Source organism: Pyrus communis, chromosome 14 (assembly GCF_041283825.1).
Source record: "Pyrus communis isolate YQ-2024b chromosome 14, ASM4128382v1, whole genome shotgun sequence".
In the NCBI taxonomy this organism is placed as follows: domain Eukaryota; kingdom Viridiplantae; phylum Streptophyta; class Magnoliopsida; order Rosales; family Rosaceae; genus Pyrus; species Pyrus communis.
The window spans coordinates 26,271,490-26,293,425 of record NC_142578.1 but is presented as its reverse complement, the minus strand read 5'-3'; the positions used below and the strand labels follow the sequence as shown (position 1 = coordinate 26,293,425).

At 39.6% G+C, this 21,936-nt stretch overlaps 3 protein-coding genes across 5 annotated transcripts; 1 reads left to right on the top strand and 2 right to left on the bottom strand.

Annotated features, from left to right (window-relative positions):
* Positions 1–2,574: 2,574 nt before the first annotated feature.
* Positions 2,575–6,353, bottom strand: LOC137713134 (C2 calcium/lipid-binding plant phosphoribosyltransferase family protein). Its single transcript, XM_068452393.2, has one exon. It carries the CDS (start codon positions 5,960–5,962, stop codon positions 2,792–2,794), a length of 3,171 nt encoding a protein of 1,056 aa, XP_068308494.2. The 5' UTR covers positions 5,963–6,353; the 3' UTR covers positions 2,575–2,791.
* A 3,463-nt stretch (positions 6,354–9,816) lies between these two features.
* On the bottom strand, positions 9,817–17,709 carry LOC137713194 (uncharacterized). 3 transcript variants are annotated; one of them, XM_088683982.1, is made up of 12 exons: positions 17,404–17,523; positions 17,222–17,273; positions 15,998–16,550; positions 14,786–14,963; positions 14,454–14,682; positions 13,860–13,999; positions 13,322–13,611; positions 12,944–13,156; positions 12,363–12,845; positions 11,400–12,065; positions 10,379–10,903; positions 9,817–10,292 (listed from the first exon to the last, which is right to left on the bottom strand). In XM_088683982.1, the coding sequence occupies exons 3-12, from the start codon at positions 16,250–16,252 to the stop codon at positions 10,059–10,061; spliced, it is 3,213 nt and encodes a 1,070-aa protein (XP_088540108.1). In that variant the 5' UTR covers positions 16,253–16,550; positions 17,222–17,273; positions 17,404–17,523; the 3' UTR covers positions 9,817–10,058. The 3 variants fall into 3 exon arrangements, with proteins under 3 accessions (XP_088540108.1, XP_068308567.2, XP_088540107.1); XM_068452466.2 differs by lacking the exon at positions 17,222–17,273 and having other exon boundaries at positions 17,404–17,709; XM_088683981.1 differs by lacking the exon at positions 17,222–17,273 and having other exon boundaries at positions 17,323–17,468.
* Positions 17,584–21,155, top strand: LOC137713210 (GPN-loop GTPase QQT2). The gene is made up of 6 exons (XM_068452487.2): positions 17,584–18,516; positions 18,667–18,808; positions 18,928–19,154; positions 19,536–19,826; positions 20,367–20,572; positions 20,710–21,155. The coding sequence occupies exons 1-6, from the start codon at positions 18,487–18,489 to the stop codon at positions 20,978–20,980; spliced, it is 1,167 nt and encodes a 388-aa protein (XP_068308588.2). The 5' UTR covers positions 17,584–18,486; the 3' UTR covers positions 20,981–21,155.
* The last annotated feature ends 781 nt before the right edge of the window (positions 21,156–21,936 follow it).

Genomic DNA, 21,936 nt, shown 5'->3' with positions numbered 1-21,936 from the left:
TACTAAATTCTAGCACAGTATCTACTTTAAATTCAATCAATATTACTTTGAGACTAGGATTACAAAATAAGTTATAGCTCAGCGATATGTTAGCAATGGAGAGATATCTACTTGCCTGGTAGCTCCAAGGCCAACATTGTGAGGAAAGATTGTTGCTTTGTAAACATTATTGTGGCCATGAACAGCATCGATACCAAAAATCAACAGAATTCCATGCCGAGTTGATAAAGAACCCTTCCGAAGATCATTCACCATGTTAATCCAAGTTTCTGCAGAATCCTTTTGTGGCGGAACATTCACAGCCCCTCTTAATATACTTCCTGCCAAAAACAAATTTCCTCTACCCTTAAAATCATACTAATCTTCATATATATGCAGAAGGGCTTCTTCCATTCTTTCTATATATATATATTTAATACAGAGACGAGAGAAAGAATAGTAATGTTTACCAACGAAGTGCTTCTTCGTCACCTCAGGCGAAGCAATGCTGCAGTCTATCTGCACCATTTGGCCAATCTTTTCCTCCAACGTCATCCGGCTCAGTAGATCCTTGATTCGAGAATTCAATGGTTGTTTGGGATCTTTATATTTAATGTATTCTGCTTCTGCAATAGCTATGCAGAAAACTAAAAGAAACCCCAACAAGAAGGGATTCCTAGCCATTTCCTGTTCCAAATATTTACACAAGAATGTAACGCAGCGCCCAATTAGAAAGCCACTTTTAAGGATGAATGTATAACAACAACATCACAAATTCACAACCAGTACTAGAAAAGAAAACAGGTCTAAAACTAGAACATGAAAAGTAGAAAGCAACCATCATATAATTTTCAAGAATTCAGGCAGCAAGGGAATAATAGTTGCGCGGTCGCGGTGCGACAGAAAAAAAAAATGAAAAACTGCAGCAAAAATTAGACTCGAAGAAAGGAATCAGAAGCACCCTTTGATCAAAATAGAAACAGAAGAGAATCCATTTTTCAAGCAACTAAAGACAATAAAACAAGTGAGAAGCACAAGACACGAATAGTTTGAGCTCCTCAACATTGCTCCTTAATCCTCCGTCCCCACCAAAACTCGAAATAAAGTTCGTTTATCCCCTTTAACATCTGATAGTAAACTACCCGTAACGAAAATCTGAAACCGAACAAGAGACGAACTAAAAGTTTCCCTTTTCCAGAAACGAAAAATGGGAGTGATTAAAGAAGTTGCATGTACTAAAAAGTGAGAAGTGGGAACTTACAGAGAAGCAATGGAGTGGAGAGGCAATGAGCTCTATGTGTTCTGTGTAGAACTTGAAGGAATAGTGAGTGAGTGAGTGTGTGAAAGGCCGAAGAGAGTTGCGTGAAAAACGTGAAGTTTTGTTTTAGCATATCAATATTTTTACACTAAAGGAAATGGCGTTTGGTTAAGTTATATAATTAGCAGCCTAATTTGGTATCAAATTCGTTATTAACGAGATTCGAATCTAAAACCTCTCACTTCACTTTTTCAAGTGAAAAGGAATATCACCAAACCATAGTACTGATTGACAATTTGATTGTCTCTCTCACTTTATTGAAACAGGACACAGACTTTTCCTGAAACGTAACCTTTTGTTTTTTTGTTTTTTTTCTTTTTTGAGCAAAGGTAACATACATTACCAACAAACAGAACAAACACTACAACACAGAGGCCCTAAATGAACAACACAAAGGCCTAAGAACGAAAACACAAACAACCAACAGAGGCCCAACCAAAACTTGAGCCCAAAACATAGAACACATAGAAACAACCACAGCCGCTGCCACATCCGCCAAAATCGACGCTGCAACCACCAAAATAGCAGCCATGCATGTCGATCCAGTGAAATTCGATCCCCAAACAAAGCCACGCCTCACCGACACCAGCATCCAACTCCAAGCTTCACGCCCAACACAGCTACGGACCCCAGAGAACCTGCAGCCAAGTAAAAGAAGCTCGTGGTAGTCCACGAGCAACACTGACAACAAGGGTGGACAGCAAAGAGAAGGTGGGGGTGCAAGGAACACCCGACCTAGTGCTAGCACCAAATCAAAGCACACCAACTCGAAACACCGCAACCGATCGCGATAAAGGTTGACGGAAACTGGGAAATTGGATGAAAATGGATGAGAGACAGTAGAGGGGAGAGAAAATGGCAGATCGACCAAGAAACCCAGGGAAGAAAACAGCAGAGAGAAGAGGAAAAAGAGAGGGAGAAAGGAACAAAAGAAAACCCACAGATCCTAGCCGGAGCTAGGATTAGCGGCACCGGAAAATGAACTCGATCGGGAACCACTCACATAGATTGGTGAGATTAACCCTCACACAGAGGGAAGGTCTCTCACGAAGAGAGAAAGGATTACGAATTGGAGTCTACTAAAATCCTGAAACGTAACTTGCTTGCTTCTTCAATGTATTAGGATTAGAATCCACTAGAACAATGAACTGACTTGATGGATAATATTCACTGTTTGCAATTTCTACTCAAGATATAGCGTATTGGAGTTAACAAAAGACGTGATGCAGAAATGAGTGGAGTCACATTTTTAAATTTATGTAGCCGACGTTATTTAGTTTGAGATAAGACTTGTCTGTTATTGGAGTAAATTCTACGCATGTATCAAAAAGCATTACATATGTAGATCTTAAAAGAATTATAGATACACATGCTTATTAATGTTACTTCACTTGCTTTGCCTAACCAAAAGCAATTGATTATCCAAACATTACAAAACAGAAGCTTAAATTATCGACTCAAAACAAAAGCTTAAACGTGATGAAATAATCAATCTCACAAAAGGCGATCAGACAACGACGGAAGCCGTCGAATGAAGTTCAAAGCCAGCGACGGCATCCGATCACGGAATATCGGATGACGGAGATAATAGAACCCAAACGCCATCGCCACCATCTTCGACGGCACCACGTACAGTATCATCGCCACCACCAAACACAACACCACAAAGATCCCCGTCGCCCGCGGATCCCGCCACGTCACCAGCGCCTGAACTCGTTCCCCTTGCGCTGCAAAATCTCCCAGCACGGTCTGCACGCGTGCCCCCAACATCCTAAGCTTGTCGTACCTCGCCCGCACCACCTCATACGGCCTGTTGCTCGGCACCGCATCAAACTCCTCGTCCAGCTCGTCCCGGTCAACGTTGTCCGCCAGCGAGAGCTTCGGGTCAAAGTGCTGGAGTGGGGCCCGAGAGCGAAACCTGTAGTTCCACGCACCAATCACAAACACGTAAAACAACAGGGTGGGCACGATCAGATCCGGGAACCAAACAAGCAGCACCAGTAGCGCGTGCACAAGAATCGTTGCCATTGGTTTCTTCCAAGAACGCGTGTCGTTTATCCACGCTACGACATCCACAACCCCTGCTACGACATTGATGATCCGGAAATAATTGGCGCGCACTTTCCGCATGCTGAATCCCTGCGAGTCCGCGTCCAGCATATAAATTACAACCTCGCGCCCGAGCGGCGGTTCGGAGCGAGACAGGTGTGCGGCGACGATCTTAACCGCCGCCCTCCGCAGCAAGTCCTGTTGCATCACACCTAGCGGCTTTATATGGTGCATCAATGGCAGTGAAGGCTGCGAGTACGCGTGGATCAAATCCAACGTCGGACACACTCGAACAAACCGTATGGCCACCTGCACCTCCCCCATTTTTTTCAAACCGGCGGGAGACAAAACCAACAGCGGATACGTATTTCTGTATACTCTACCCGTAGCCAGCGTCGAAATACGCACGCGGATCTTCCCGATACGAAAGTCGGGACGCGTGGCATCTGTCGAGCGGTCGATTTCGAATCCCGGTCCAGAGCTATCAAAAACGCCGATGCTCAACACCGTACACGGATCGTATACTTTAAACGTATACTGCTCGTTCCATTTGGGCTCCAAGCTATCGCACACGGTCCGTGTCCGTACCCATTTGGATCCATATTTTGCCACGCAATACGCATCCGTACATCCCTTACCGCTCACTGTCTTGACAGGTATCAAGTTCTTGCACCCGATGACGCCGAGCTCGACGGTGCCCAGCGGTGGCTTCCAGAGCTGCCTCGCGGTGGGCCGGTAGTCGCTGCACACATACGCCGCCTCGTCCATCACGTGATACCCGCCGTCGAAACAGAGGCGCAGGTGCATTCTGCCTCTGTAGGCCGTCCTCTTCTTCTGGTCTTCCTCGCCTGGGCTCTCCAATGTGAACCATCTCGAAGCCACTTTGCGGTCGTCGACGCGTCGTTCGATGGCGGTAAGGGGTATTGTCGCCACCCCCAATGTGACCGGTCCTTTCGCTAGCCGATTCTCTACAGTGAAAATTAAACGATCGCTGAACGGCTCCGCGGCTACGAACATCAAGTCTTGGTTCCACGACACCGTGCCGTTTCGGGTGACGGCGGGGTCGGTCTTGAGGGACTGGAATCCGAGCTGGGTTTTGACTTGGACAGATGACTCTGTCAACGACGGCGTCATGGGGAGAACGTCTTGGGCTTCGAGGACTGTTGCTCGGAGATACCACAGCTTCGGCGATTGATAGACTTTGGCTCGCGCGTTTGGGTTACCGGCTGTATCGGTCTTCCACGCGTCGGGAAACGAATCGTCCGCCTGGGTTCCCATCCACGTGGCGAGCATCAGGTCGCCGTTCATGCGGGCCCCGCCGCCCTCCAGCCTGTACCACTGCGGAGCCAAGGGGCTGTCGGGCGGGTCTCTCAGGGGAATTTCCGTCACGTCGAAACAGATTCCACCGAGGAAGTGATGCCCGGAGGCAACCTCGGAGGCGGTCGCGGGGTCAAACATGGGCGGGTCCCACACAGAAATTTCTAGGATGGAGGCGTCGGATTGGTCGGGGGATTGGCGGGCGAAGGCAAAGGTCTGGTCCCACTCGAAGCATTGGGTTTTTCTGGCGGGTTTGGACGTGATGTGGTGGTTGGCAGTGGAGATTTTAACGATCGGACTGCCGCTGGCGGGAAGGAAGCGCGCCTTCACCACTCGGACGAAGAGGTAGTGCATCTTCTCCACCAGATCAAACGACGGCCGATCCATCGACATGCTTTCTGTTGGCTCCAGCTGCGACGTATAGTTCATTACTGGTGGCCTTGGCATTGGCTGTGGGCCGCTGATTCCGTGGAATTTGAAATCTGGAACTGATTTCGATACGGCGGCTGCCATCATCTCTATTTCAGGTTGACGTTGCATGGCTGCTTCAGGTGGTGGCGGCGGGTCCCCTTGATCATGATTTGCATCATCAGTGGGTGGTGGTGGTGTTGACGTCGGCCCCGGTGGAGGATCAGATTGTACATCTTCAGGAGCTGCAGTTTCTGGTGGTGGCACCACCTCAGTCGGTGGTTCTTCGGCGGACTTCTCACCTTCCGGTGTCGGTGCTTGTTCTGCTTCGGGTGGTGGGTCCGCCTTAGTTTCCTTCTCGCCTGGTGGTGGGGTTGAGTCAGATTCTGGTGGCGGCGGCGCCTCGGACGACGGAGGCGGTGCAGTTTCAGCCTTTGGCTCCTCCACTTGAGGCGGCGGTGTTGGCGGTGCAGGCGGCGGGACAACCTCATCGACGTAATAAATCTTCAAGCCAATTTCACCTTGAATCCAACTAAAGAGGCTCTTCTTCTCCAATGGGAAATAAATCAAAGCCTCCTCGCCTTTCTTGACAAACTGAGTGGAACTCAGTCGGATCCTCCCGAGGAAGTTGTTCCTCCGGGTGGGTCCGTAGTTCTTGTCGTGGTGGACATCGAGCTCCAGCACATCCCCAAAAACATCGGAAGGCTTGCTAACGTTGAACTCGAGCAACTCGTTCCACACGGGGTTTAGGTCTCGTATCTTTGTCTGCGTCCTCTTCCGCTGCCCGTAGTAGTCCATCACCACGTACGGGCTCGACGTGCCGTGCCCATCTTTCGGCGACAGATTTCGAGCATCGACAACCTCAACTATCAGTTTCCGTATAGTAGCCATAACGTTGGTTCTTGAGTGATCAAAATGTCACAGAAAATGTGTAGCTAGCTTTGGTACTGTAGACTTTCTTAGCTAGCTACTATCATACTTCATTCGAGTAAGAGAGAAGAGGCATCATGGTTATGGAGAGAAGCTATAAATCATGTTAAGTAAAGTATGAGGGGAGAGATTCTATCCTGTGACCGATTGCATATCTCGAATTCTCTACTTCTCTCATCACTTCATATATCGAGAGATAAAAAATACAATTGATTACACTTGAGATTTTACCATATAAAATTGACGTTTTTTACTTTATTTTTGGTGTAGCAAAAATATTAAGTAATGCATGAGAGCAAGGATTTTATCATATCAATTGTATACTTTCATCACTTTACTTCTCTCATCACATTACATGAGAGAGATACAACTGGTTAGCCGCATGACAGAGAAGTTTCTTAACTTCTTCATCTTTTACCTATTTAATTCACTACTTTTTGTTATATATACATATATACATGTCTTTTAATTCTTTTGGTGCAGAAAAAATGGAAAAGAGAACGATAAATGGGAAACAGAGGTAGTGGGATTCCAGTTGGGTGGGCAAGTAAAGGATAAAAGATAGGAAGGAGGAGGAGATAGGGAGATAGGAAATCTAAAGGTGCTTAACTTCATCCCCAAGAAGCTTTTATTTTTATTTTTTCTTGATGTGTAAGGAGCTTTAGACTATCTAATTTCTTTTGCTTGTTATTAGGAAATACTTTTCTTTATTAAACTCAAGATTCTGTCTCTCAAATATAAACCTTTTCCTTTTGGCCAATACCACAGACATACAAATTATACCATATCGTATATATCTGTAGCCAAATGATATATATATATACACACACACACGCTTTTGACACATATTTACACTTATGTTGTAGGTCGCACTTCGCAATATCTTTCAACAATTCATACCGTCTATTATGAACATCTTAATGGTTTTAATTTAATTTTATTTTATTTTTGCAAGAATCATTTATGAATGATGTAGTAAGATAAAATATAAACAACTTTAACTGTTGAAATACATTACAAAATGAATTCTACAAAATAAGTGTCAAAATGTGTGAGAGAGGATCCTCGCCGGATCCTCTAATCACATTCATTTATCATATCTCGTATTGTCAGTTTTTGTCAGGTACTGTTTATATTTAATTTTAAATAAAAAAATTACAATAATTTCTGACTGCACAATATAAGATGAACAAATATAATTGAAGAATTCTCAAATCCTCACAAAAAGAATCCTCCTAGAAAATATGTTTCCGGATCTAACCCCTATATATAATATATATATATATATATATATATAAAGTAATGGGCAAGCTTTTTTTTCAAAGATGAATAGCTTTTGTGTCACCGACCGCGGATTTTGTCACCCCCAACTACATTGCCTTTTAATGATAACTGGAAATTTGACAAAGATGACTCGTTCACACATAGGCTATATGGCTACAAGCCAATCACCCAAACCTTTCCCACACTTCGATAAATCTAAAAGTTTGATTCCATCGAAGAGTGATTGGTGCTCCTGACACAGGACAACACACAGATTCAATCTAATTTGGAAGAGTAATATTGAAGAGGATAAATTTTTAAAGTAAAATTTGTAAATTAAATAATGTGGTTAAAATTTATAAATTAAATAATGTGGTTCTTTGTGAATGAATTATTAATTAAGTATTGATTCACATGTTTATTTTTTATTTACAAATTTGGTTAAAATTTTGGTCTTCCTAACATTATCCTAATTGAAATTATGTAAATTGTAAGATAGGCAAATCATGAGTTTTTTTTTTTCTTAAATTTTTTGGAGAACATCATGAGTATTTTTTTAGTTGCGTATATCTTGTAAAAACTCAAGGGTTCTAATTTTTACACACCCAATAGTTAATCAACAATGCTCAACTATCGCATTTTTCACAAAAATTGTGAGTTAATTCACTGGCTTTTGTTCAAATATGTGAAGTTTTATGAAACCATCATAAAACCTTTTATCATATTTTACGTGTAGAGAATGAATTCCACATGAATATAAGTATTAGACCTTGTTAGACTCCATGTTAGAACTGAATGCAAAAAGTAACAAATTTTTGGTAGAGTGATAAATTTTGCCTCAATATTTAAAAGATAAAGCGGAGTAAAGTCTAGACATTAACTATGTCCTCCGTTGCCCATGACAATTCCTTTATCTTGAAGGACATACTTATCTCAAAATGGGTGCTTCTATCAAATAGGGTGCATTTCTTCAATCGGAACACCTTTAGTTTAACTTGTAGATGAAGAGATTCATGATGAGGACCCAGATCGCAAAGAAGAAAAACGTCCCAAACTTTAAGTAACAAAGCATTTTGATGAAACTTGAGCTAAGGAAAATGTGAAGATCATGTTGGTGGTGATCTCGATGGATTCAGCAGCTGAATTTACTTCAAGAGGGAAAATTTAACTTCGCACCATCCAGATCCAAGATCATGGAAATCCACCAACCTAGAGTCCCCAAAACCATGCAAATCCACCAACATATGCAGAGATGTCGTTCATCAAGACATACAACAAACCCCTTTGACAATACACCAAGGTTGCTACTAACCCTAAATTGAATAGCAATTGCAATCCTAATAATCACCTATTAATGCCAAAAAAAAGAAAGTAAAAGAAAAAGCCATCTTAAATTGAGTTTGTTCTTTATGAAAATTATGAAGAAAAAAGAAAAGAACAAAACCTAAGAAATAAAAGTAACTAAACGTGAGTTTGCAAGATACTCATTTTCAACATTCGACGGAGCTAATGAAGATGAGATTGAAAGAATGGAATTAAGAGTAGAAAGATAAGTGCATTATGCGAGACATGATATTTATAGGGAAGCCTTTGGAGATTTACTAATCATACTTGAATAATTAGTAATCTCATCCAGATTTTAGATGTAAAAACCCAAATTGCCTTATAGTTTGATTTTTTGTTGAACACGATTTTTTGTTGAAGACACTATCTCATCTCTATAGGTTTTACTTGTCGAGTTTGACGTTATATTTGACTCTCTATGTCTCTGTAAGTTTTGCAAGTTAGAGAGCATAGTTAATTTCTAGTTTTCTCCAATATCTCAAACTAATTAAAGTCTATTTTTCATTTCTAATTCAGTCTTCTGTTTGACATATGAATGTGCATCTATCAACTTAGTACGCAACTGCATAAAGTTTGCTATCATGAAAATATGATTACTTTTTTAAGCGAAAAAAAATATGATTACTTTAAAAGACATATATGTTGCATGATATATCAACAAAATTTGCATAATTACGTTTCTTTACATTCCAACAAATTTTGTTATTTTTATTTCATTTATTTTGCACTATTAGTTCATGAAATGACCAAAACGTAAATAAAATCTAATTTTCATGCAATTTAGTGTAGTCCTAGCCTCCTAGAACCTTGAGTGCTAAGGTAAATGAAAATGTTAAATGCAAGAAGAACCAAAAAGACTCGGACTTGTTTCATCATGCCCCTGATGCTTGGACACCACTAAACCACAATATTAAGTGGGCACTTGTTTTGTCATGAATTTTCCTAATTATTTTTTTTCGTTCTTTTTCTAATTTTGATATTTGTTTTTTTAAATATCTCATTAACCATTTTGTGAAAACTATTTGTGTATGAACTTTGTATTCTGTTTTAATGTCATATTTCTAAGGGGAAGCAATACAATTTCATTATTCTAAATCCTTGCAAAAACACATAAAAATTGAAAGAATGAACAAGTATTTCAACAATAAAACTGATATTAAATGGGCGAACCGCAAAACTACCGTACATAAAATCACGGAAAAAATAAATTGAACTAAATTTTCCAATCGGAAAAATAAACTTTTACGGATTTATTGACATTATATAGTTTTATTATGAACAAAACTCCCTGAATTTAAAGTCTCAAGGGAGCATGAGAAGAAAACAACTGCTACTTTACGGATTTGAAGGGATGATGTATGTGCAAAGCTAAATCTATACAGTCAAACTTACAGCATTGTGTTAACCCAAAATGTAAATCAAAGGAACAGGGAGATGCCTAGATTTCTACCTAATTTACGATCGGCTTCTTGACAATCTTAACACTGTCGTAGAAGCGCCTAAGCTCCTTCATAGCCTTTTCCTCGATCTGAATTGACCGAATTGGTGATGGTTGATCTACCTCCGGTTTGAACCAGCGGTTCACTCCGGAAGTATCCAGTGGCGATCCCTGACCACTTGTGACTGAGAATCCGGCGGTTTTTGTCTTTGGACTGTGGGAAACACTCTGGTGTTGCTTTCCTTGCTTTGAGACGTAAAAAGACAGGTAAGAGTTCTGTAAGCTATATGCAGGAAAACATGATATATGAGAAAGAGGTGCAAGTCATATACCTGCTGCATTTGGATGTCCCTAAGAGATGGCCGGGAAACAAGGGGAGGAGTTCCTGACGCAGACCAAGGAGGTGTACCTCTTTCTCCATCAGATGCCAGTGAAGTATGGGCTGAGACCAATGGTATTGGCTTGGAAGGTAAAAACGAACTCAGTCGAATCTTCCCATCGCTTCTCGCATCAGAAGGATCTTCCACGTGATTTTTGTTCCTAGTTGACCGAGTCTCCTTGGTTTTGCCTTGCTCATCCTGAATCTCACGAAGGGATGCAAAACCTTTGGAAAATTTAGCCCCACCCCATGCAGGGCCTTCACTTTTCGGAGATGGTGGAGGTGGTGCAACAAACTTGGGGGCATCATCAAGAGCGCCACTCAAGAACATAGAAAGCCCACCCTTTTTATTCTTCTTCTTGGAAACTACTGGTGAAGAACACTTGTTATTTGTTAGGTTGAAATTGTCCTTCTGAACACACAAAGCTGACTCCTGATTGGTTTGGCTTGTTGCAATCTCTTCAATCATGACATCCTCCTATCACACGTAAAATTTCAAACAACTTAGAAAATGAGATGAAATGCTCAACACATAATTCAAAACTTCTGTTCGCACTAAGTTGTATAAAATATTCAAAAAAAAGGCAAGGATCACAAATATTTAAGAAACGCAAGTTCTAATATTGAGTGAATAGCATTGCAAGATCAAGCTAAAGGAATGTGCTAGGGTGTGCTCCTTGACGTTTAATTTATATACATTTTCCCATCTAGGTGGGGTGAAGTGATAGGAAGTAATAAAGGGAAAGGTCAAATTCAAAACCTCCATCTAGAAAACGATTAATTATGAACATGTTAAACCCGTGAATCCTTATTATCAATAAACTGAAAAGATTCCCTAGCCCATTTGAAGTTTCAAACATCTCAAAAGAAAAAACAAATCATCTCAACATGAGCTGATAAATAGATTTGTAGACAATAACCATAATTTACTCAATCTCGATAAGCAAATTAATTCAAGAAATTGACAAGCTCACCATATTCTTTGAGGTTTGAGAGATTTCGATATTCGAAAAACCATTTTCATGGTCTGGTTCTACTTCATTTCCTAAAAAACACGACCCCATATCCACTTGTGTTGCCAACTTTTTGTTCCTTCTCCTCTGTTTTTTTGATGGCTCAACCTTTTTGTTCCCTTTTCCATCTACCAAACCTGATGATGGTGCCCTCAACAGTGGTGCCTCAACTGGAACACCAAGCTCCGCCAGCGAGCTCTCTAAAGATGACCTTGTTTCAAGCTTTGCAATTTGCTGGTTATCAAGAACTTGCCCCCTAGACTGTTTTGCTTCAAGCATCTCGATCTGCTGCAGCTTTTTCCACAAGGCTCGAACTTGCTTTTCAATATTTGAGTCATCTTTGGGTTGAAGAAAGGATTCTGTCCTTTGATGGAATTTACTTTTCCATACGGATTGCTCTGTATGGCCATTGCGTGTCCTTTGAAACTCAGTCTCACTATCTTCCTCTTCAGTACAAATAATAGCAGGCAAAGTAGCTGTAGGAGTTGGGAGACGACGGTAACTCCATGGTTCAGATGACCTAAGGTCCAATACATTTTCAAGGTTAGCCAGAACATATGGTGAAGCACTAGCAATAGCTTGTGATGATACCGTAAAAATATAGTCAAGGTTGCGTATGGCAATTTCCTGCGATTAAAAAAAAGAACAGTTTCAATAACATGTAAAACAGAAAGCTACAATAAATTTCCTCACAAGTTGCAAAACCAGAAGCATAAGGCAATGGTGCAGCCCAAATATCAAATGTTTTTTGGACAAATTTTAGGCAACACAAGACCTATCTGATAATTTTAGCTATCAGTAATACGTCCACCCAACCACACACACAGAGACACACAGGGAGGGAGAGATTCAAATCGGGTACAATTTGAGACAGATTATAAGTTTCATAACTTTTCCTTCATATATTGAGCAGTCAAAGAATACCTCACAGTACTTCCGCAAATCATCCGCCACAAGTGAATCGGCAATTTCAAGCAGTTGAATAGTATTTCGTGGCTCCACTAGATTATCTGCAGCCACTTTTTCACAAAGACTTTTTAAGCTTGGTATGGCCTTTATCCCAGCATCATCATTTTGGATAGTAGGTAAAAGATTATCAGACTCCATGTCATTGAACATAAGATCTTCATCAAGCTCTTCTAGCTCATCTTTGACATTTGACTTCTGCTTCTGAGGGTTATTGGAAGTAAAGGCAGGGTGATAAAGGGAGCCAATAATCAACAAGTGTGTTTCGCCTACAGAAACTGAACTAGCCCGCTTTGTACCATGTAACCGAGTTGCAACCGGTGGCTTATCCTTACCTTTCTTCCCATCCCACATGTAAACATCACCTGTAGCCGTAACTGCAGCAGTCCAGTATTTCCCTGCAGATATGTTCACCATACTTCTTCCACCCAATGAATACAGCTATACAAACAAAAGAACACAGAGGAGATTAGTGCTTTGACATGCATCGCCCAAAGGATAAGACAATCGACAACATCACTAGTTTACTAAAGTAAAACCTGCTGGCATCTGAAGTCCGTATCTGATGACACCCAATAAAATAATGCGCCATCATCTGTCAGGGCTGTGCTATGTACCATCCCTGCAGCTATAGAGACCACATGAAGCCGTTCTTTGCGATGAAACTTCAAAGTGGCAGTTCCACTCTTTTTCAAGTTTCTAGCAATTACAACACGTTTTGGCGTAACAATTCGATAACCCCAAGTGTATACCTGGCACATAAATACATACATGATTAGGCTCAAATAAAGCAGATGGAGGAAAGTTTTCACAAGATCCCAGATAAAAGCATAGTATCTAAATGTATCGGAACTGAATACCAGAGATAGTTCTAATGTTTGAGAAGAAAATGCAATTTTCAATCAGGTTAAATTTACCTCCCCATCAACTCCCAAAACAATTGTGTGATATTTTGCTGCTGCAACCCCCTTAAAAACCTTGCCTTTCAAGGATTCAACTAATCTTGGAGTGTAGTTTGATGCAGAGTTGGATGTACCATAGCCTAACTGACCCTCCCTATTGCAGCCCCATGTGAAAACTTCACCGGCATCGGAAACAACAGCAGTGTGCTTGTTGGCTGCAGCAACTTCAACAATTTTTGACCTAAGATAATTCACTCTACGAGGAGTAGGTTGGGTATCCACAGAAGTGTAGCCAAGCTGACCCTCTGCACAACACCGTGTGAATAAATCAATATTCTATAGTCCTCAATCTCAGCAATAAATTGATCACAGATGAACCATTTATTAATGCCCAAATACATTAAAGGAAACAAATCAATTCTCTTACAAGTTGAATTGTGAATGTAGCCATTGACTAAAGAAGACAAAATTTGTGTTTCTTTTATTATGATTAGTAAGTAATTTGAAATATCAAACCCCTTTAGTTGGCAGTTTAAATCCCCATATGATTTACCTCTGTTGGATCCCCAGGTGAACACTTCCCCACCCTCCGTAGCAATAACGGTGTGATGTTTAGCTGCCGCAATTGCCTTCACCCGACGGGACCCTATACCAAAAGTCACCTGACGCGGTGTGATAACTGCAGCTTGACCGCTGAAATGCATATAATAAAATGGATCTGACTGGCGATTCACAAAAGGTATGACCAGATAAAGCAAGGAGATTTCAACTGATTAGCCATTTTTTTAGTGAAAGGTGACAAAATTCGACTACTACTTCATACTGTGAATAAACCTACAGAAATATAGGGCTTTTTTTTCTTGCATTTCGTCTTTTTACAAGTTCAAGATGAAAATTTCCTTCGCCATAGAAACTACATTCCTACTCAAATCATTTCTTATTTTCCATGAGGACAAGCATATTCGTGTACCCAATACCATACATGGATATATAATGGTAGGAGTATTACACACTTAAATTTAGTTATGTTAAAGAATTCAAAATTGTCCAAACAATTAGCACATTAAGAACTGTTGAGAACCTAATTTTAGATATTATATGGAAATGCTAAATCAACCAAGGTTAAAAGTATCCTAAATGTTTATACCTGTGTATATCAAAATCAGGGTGACCAAGTCGTCCTCCTCTTCCAAATCCCCAAGTGTAGACTTCTCCTCGAGAAGTGACTGCCACGCTATGGAACTTAGCAGCAGAAACCAATTTGATTAAAGAACCACGAAGAACATCAACCTTGCATGGTAACTTTTGTATGTGCGCATTTCCAGTTCCAAGTTGATAGTTTGTACCACTTCCCCAACTATAAACCTCTGTAGTAACTGAAGACAACAACAGGAATCAGCTAATCTCTAAGCACAAGTAATATCAGTCTGAAAAAACATAAGATCCTCAGAAACCTTGGCAAAACACAGCGGTAGATACCAGAATTATCTCCATTTTGAAGAGCTTGCATGACAGGCCCAGATAGGAGATCGATAGGTGTTCGAAATTTAGAATCCTCTAGTGTGATAGAAGCACCAGACTGGAGAAGTATACTTGCCACTGCAAGATGACCAAAATGCAGAGCTCTGTGAAGGCTACTCCATCCAGATTCCCCATCCTGCAATAAATGATATGAATGGCCATGCAAATCATAAAAACCAGTTTCCATATAAAATGAAAAGTACAAATGAACCCCGACCAAAACACAAAAGTATCACAAAAACTATCAGTTCATTCTGTTATATAAATGAATCATACTTTCCTGATCAAAGTGTTTGAGATAATTGGAAGTTAGAGCCTTCACCACAACATAGAAGATTAAAAAAAAAAAAAAGAAAAAAAAAGAAAAAAAAAAAAAAGAAATTCACAAACTTGTCACATGCTTTGCAGATGAGGCCCTATTGTAAAAATTAATGGCTAATATTTTTGAACTGTAGTTATCTAAAAATCGAGTATTTACTTCTTTGCCTTTTTTACATGGTAAAAACTTACAAACAACAATCAGTCTTATCTCACTAAGTGGGGTCAGCTGTATCTAGGACACCATTGTGCTTGGTTTTGCGCCAAAGTCTTCTGTTAGCTCCAAGTACTCCATGTCTTTTCATAAAGTCTCTTTCCAAGTCCGTTTAGATTAGCAATTTACTAGATTATATCATGGTAGTTAGATTATATCCATGGTCTCAGTTGCTTTATTTCTCTAATAATTTGTTATTTCCTATAAAATTTACTTAACTGCAGGTCTGATTAACTGAATTGTACAGAAGTTACAAAGTACATGCAATAAGAACTTTCATATAATATAGCAATAACATTACAACTGAATTGTATGGAAGTTTATCGCTGATAGTTACTTTAACAACAACTTCAGTCCTAAATTTCAGGACAGGTCACTCCATAGTGTACTTAATCCTTTCTATTTTGAAGGATTTTTCCCTTTCTTTCATTTATTGTCATCGTCGTTCCTCTTCTACAAAGTGAATCGGCATAATTTAAAAGGAAAGTTTAATTTTTCAACTTTTACAGGTGCATGAGTGAAGTAATGATAAATCAATAAATAAATAAATATTAATCATATAAAACAAACAGCTTAACAACCACTAGCAACAACATAAAAAGCATTCATGTCACGAAAAGATCGGTAAAGCAACAAACCCTAGCATCTGGGTCAGCACCAGCTGCAAGAAGTGTCCTGACAATGGGAAGGTGATTTCTCCATGTTGCAATATGAAGAGGAGTGAGACCAAAAATATTTCTTGAATTTATATCACCACCACTCTTCTTCAGTAAACCTAGTGCTGAATCCACATCAGCCAATGATCCTTCACGCACAACAATGCACAGATCTTTCTGGGTTCCAGTCAACAGAAATTTGCGAGCAGGCTTTTGTCCTTGAGGCGAGGCTTCCATTAGTCTAAAAAGCAAGGCTGAATGGCACTATGTAACGATTAATATGTTGTCACTGCCAGTTAATGACCAACCAACGACGGAGGTGTTGAAGTTGGTGTTGTCTAATCCATGTTCCAGTTGATTTCCAATCTAACATCTAGAAATCCAAGTAGCTATATCATCATCAACATCCTTGTGTTGAACACAATCCCCTCACGGACCCCAATCTCCGCTTCTCCGACAAACAGAGATATTCAATAGACAAGAGACTGTATTCACAGTTACTCTGACAGTACAATATACCCTTCACGCCGACCAACTGAAACAAATTTAAAACAACATTAACAACTAAACCAATTGCATGGATTGCCAAAAAGGGTTTTTTTTTATCTGTCATACAGCTACACCTGAATGACTGCCAATTCCATCTTAAAAAATGCTAGAAACGAAAGTAAAATTCTACCCCGAGGTATGTAGATTCTTTTTTTCACAGATTGGCAATTAATGGTAAGATCACTGTATGAACCACATTGCTAATCTATTTTCAGTATAAAATATCCATCTATACAAGATTTGTTCTTTCTATGAACTGAGATCTCAGACAAAACAACTGAGACCTACTTCTCATCAGTTGGCTAATAGTCCAATGACAAACCGAAAGAAATGATTTTCGACTCAAAACGCAAACTTTAACACCCAATCGACCCAAAATTCAAACTTTAACACCCAATCGACCCAAAATTCAAACTTTAACACCCAATCGACCCAAATGCAAACTTCTACACAAAATTGGCTCCCCCAAATGTACGGATCAAGTTATAATTTTCAAAACCCACATAAAAGTTCAAATAAAAGAAAATTCACATGAATTTGAACAGTACCAATCAAACCAAAACATGCCCACCACCAGAAAAAAGGATTTCATAGAAGAAAATGAGCACGAAACTAACACGACTAGAATGGCAAGAACAGAAACGTGACCCAACTAACCTCCAAAACATACCGAGATACCAGAAAACAATCAATACCCATTTTCCAGAAACTACAATAAATCACAAAAACAGAGATAATAAGCTCAGAAATTAACTCACCAACTCAACTGGATCGCATCAAAATTCCAAAATAAACCGTTAAAATTTACCCAAGAAAATAATAGTACGAAAATAAATCACCTGTTTTCCTCTGTGGGGAGAGAGAGAGAGAGAATTTAAAAAATCTGTTACCCTGTTGCTGTTGCGTTCTGTTCTGTGAATCGAAACGGAGAATATCCTCAAAGGCATAAACGCATAAACGCTTCAGATCGAGCGGAGATAACCGAGTCTTTAAACTAGAAGGGCATTTTGGGGATTACAATAGTTGGGTGAAGAAAAATGTGGTTGTACTTAGAGTTGACGGAGATGCCGTTGGCTTGCGTGCGTGCGTGCGTGCGCGCGCGAGAGGTGGATGGTCTGATCAGCTCTATTCCGTTCGGTGAGGTCTCTCTCCCCGTTTGACATGGGCTTGCTCTTTAAGCCTTACGTGTCTCTTTTCCTCGCTCCCTTTTCATTTTTTGGTAAATCCTTAGGTGATGTTAGTAAGAGAATATTCTTTGTGTATTCGCATACAGCGGTATATCGTATATCATTATTATACATGTAGAAAAGAAAATTTTTATTTCTCAAATGCTTTTTACTTATATAATGACATTAGATATTAAAATATATCATTTCATGTTTTAAGCACATTGCAAAATCGATCATGAAATCTTCCACTCACGTTTATTATTAATTGATTTGTCGTTCGTCATCCATATGTACTTAACTGGAAAAAATATTTTTGCATTTCAGATGATACATTTTTTAGCTAATTTTTTTTTTTTAAATAATGAAATGATACACGCATAGTAAAACATGAGTTTGGGTGGTATATTATCAAAAATTATTGGGTGGTAAATTATCAAAATTTTAATACTTGGGACTTCAGAAGGGCGTTTGCGCAACTCCGTCAAATAATTTCGACCCCCTACGACGTCGTACAGAATGATAAAATGCATAGGGTTTCAGAATTTGCGTGAAATACGGGTGAAATAGTTCCCAAATTACAAGACTTTTACTCCACAGCCGAACCTCCCACAGTTGCGCCGCAGCTCACAGCGTCGCGGCTCTACTTCCGACCATCAGAGAAACCCGGCAACTCTCCTTCACCCAATAGAAATTCATTCCGATTCCCAGAAAATCAATATCAAATTGCGGGAAGGAAGTGGCACGCCAGCTCCCATGGACTCGGAAAACTCATCCGCCGTTAAAGTACTCTCTCTGTCTCTCTGTCTCTGTCTCTCTCTCTCTCTCTCTCACTTTCTCTCATTCGCGCTCTAGGGTTTTGTTTGTCAAGTTCTTAGCTTTATTGAGTTTTTGCTTGAATTTTGATTAAGCTTTGGTGTGTTTGATTTTGCTCAGAAGAATGAGGGGAAAGAAGATGAGGAGCTTACTAACTCAATGAAGAAACTACAATTTGAGGAATCATCATCCGGTTCAGGGCAGGCATCAGTGTCTAACTTCAAGAGAAAACCGGTTATTGTAATCGTTATCGGCATGGCAGGTAACTTCATTGAATTAGGTTGTTTTACTTTATTCATTTTGGTTCCTAGTTTGGTGAATAATTGTGTTATTATGTGACTACTCGATTAAGCGATTGAATGTGTTGTGGGTTTCGATTAGGGAGCGGTAAGACAACCTTTATGCATCGGTTGGTTTCGCACACACATGAATCCAACATTCGTGGATACGTGATGAATCTCGACCCAGCTGTGATGACTCTCCCGTTTGGTGCGAACATTGACATTCGGGATACTGTTCGGTACAAGGAGGTGATGAAACAGTTCAATCTTGGACCAAATGGTGGGATTTTGACTTCACTCAACTTGTTTGCTACCAAGTTTGATGAGGTAAAAACTTGCTTCTGAATCTTTGCCTCAAATCATTTTGTTCACTTGAGCATTTGGAAAGAATCGTGAATGGGATATGGCGCCCTTTTTTTAACTATCAACCCATCTTCATAGGCATTTGGAAGAGTTTTGTATCACATGCATAGTACATCAGATTGTAATTTTGGTGATTTCATTCAGTAACTTTGTATAATGTATTGCATCGTTGGGCTGAGTACTGGTTCTACTTGTTCAATTTGTTTCCAAATACATGGCCATTTTGGTTGGATCCATATGTCTAAGCTCTTAAGTGGTTCTTGTATCTCATGCTTTGTCTTATTTGCTTCATTCTTTTTTCTCATTTATTAAGAATGAAATTGTCATCATGATCTTCAATTTCAGGTTGTCTCAGTCATTGAGAAGCGAGCGGATCAGCTTGATTATGTTCTTGTGGATACTCCTGGTCAGATTGAGATATTCACTTGGTCTGCTTCTGGTGCTATCATCACAGAAGCATTTGCTTCAACGTTTCCCACTGTAATCGCTTATGTGGTAGATACGCCTCGTTCAGCTAGCCCAGTCACTTTTATGAGCAATATGCTGTATGCTTGTAGTATTCTTTACAAGACAAGGCTGCCCCTTGTGTTGGCATTCAACAAAATTGACATTGCTCAACATCAATTTGCTTTGGAGGTATGTTTTACAGTTGTAGTTGTGTGGGAATGCAGGCAGGAGATAGCATGCAGACATAGACTGATTAGACATATACATAAGCACTTTAATGACATACTCACATCGTTTAAGTGCTTGTATATGGTGGGTCTGCAAGCTATTAGGGTAAACCATAAATTAAGCCAGTTGCCCACTATATAAGCAGTAGATGGTTTCAGGAATATATTGCTCAGCCCTAGTGGTAGAATCTGTCACAAACTCGGGTGGTTTATAGTTATTCGAGTTTAAATATTAAACGAATGTATAGATTGTGGAACAATACTTTTAGGGGGCAGTCTGTCATGCAAAACTCAGTAGTGACAGGGAGCAGAGCATAAAACAATCACCGGTATTATATTATGCCATTTTTTCTAGTAGAATAGCTCTGTTCAACCTTATTATGATTCAAGTGTTGGAATACCATTTGAATATGCCCCCGATTTTAGTAGCTTGATGGAAATAATTGAAAATTTATATTGAAGAATTGTAGTTCTAGTTCTGAAAACTGCTGTGTTCATGCAGTGGATGGAGGATTTTGAGACATTTCAAGCAGCAGTGAGTGCAGATAGTTCATACTCTTCAAATTTGGCTCAGAGCCTCTCCCTTGTGTTGGATGAATTCTATAAGAACTTGCGGTCTGTTGGAGTGTCTGCGGTTACTGGTGCTGGAATGAAGGATTTCTTTAACGCCATTGAAGCAAGTGCTGACGAGTACATGGAAACCTATAAGTAATGCATGAACTTCACGAACCTACCTTCACTTTATGCTACAATGCCACAGTGGGAATATGTTTATGATGTTGGTCAAAATTATGTATATATTTGATTTAGTTTTCATAATTAGCCACTTCTTATTGTTTGTGTAGGGCTGATCTGGACAAGAGACGGGCAGAGAAGCAACGATTAGAGGATGAACACAGAAAGGAGAACATGGAGAAGTTGAGGAAGGATGTGGAGAAATCCAGGGGAGAAACTGTGGTCTTGAGCACTGGTTTGAAGGACAAAGATGAGAGGGGTAATGCCATGATGGATGAGGATGAAGAAGATGAAGTCGAAGAGGAAGATGAGGTTTTTTCTGAAGATGAGGAAGGTATAGATGAAGATGAAGACGAAGAGGTTGGCAGGTTCTCGTTTTAGTGATGTTTCGTTGCTGGCAGATGTTATTTGGATTGTAAGTATTAACTCACTAGTTGGTGGTTACCAAGGGAATGGATGGTATCACTTGGGGTGGACGTTGGTTGAGTATTTTCATCAATTTGTTTGGATGTAAACTTTGTTGGTGAAAATGCAATGAAGTTGGTTGTACAATGCATGTATAGTCCATCTAATTATTTCGCTACGATAATCATGATTATAATTTTAACGAGTTTAATTTCGTGAAAGAACCACTGATCATTTCCTCTTTTTACCTTAAAAAAAAAAAAAGTTAATTAGCTCCCTTTCCTCGTTCCAATTGTGTAGTGAATTTTCATCGCACACATCACAAATAGTTAATTTCTTAAATCATAATTTAAGGAGTATCTTCTGCAAAAAATTAACTTAATCATTAAGAACCGTTCATTTACTTGATAATGACTTAATGATCTCTAATTTGATTATATTCTTAAATGGTGACGAGAAAATGAACGACTATACAACGAAGATTGTTGATGGCAATTAGACGCTTTGCTTCCCTGTTGCCAAAAGTTCATACAGTTGTGATCGACAGCTAGCAGATATCTAAAGAACCCTTACCACAGTTCTCTATATATAAAGCCTATAGCTGATGATGTGCTCTGGAAGTATTAGCACATGCTTGATATCCTAGAGAAATTTTTTATTGTGATAGGAATATGAATGGTACACCATATGTTTTTATGTAAGTGGTGGGAAATTTTATTTTTTATGTTATTAATTTTTAACACATATCTCACCATTTATATAGTAACACGTGATGTACCACCCGTATACCGGTCATATTGAAAAATCTCTCAATATCTTCAGGTTAAAGAAATTATTACCTCAATCCAGGAACAAGAAAACTTCAACTTGGGAAAAGGAAACAAAAAAAAAAAAAAATCAAGAGATCGAATCATTCTCTTTAGGAAGGAAAC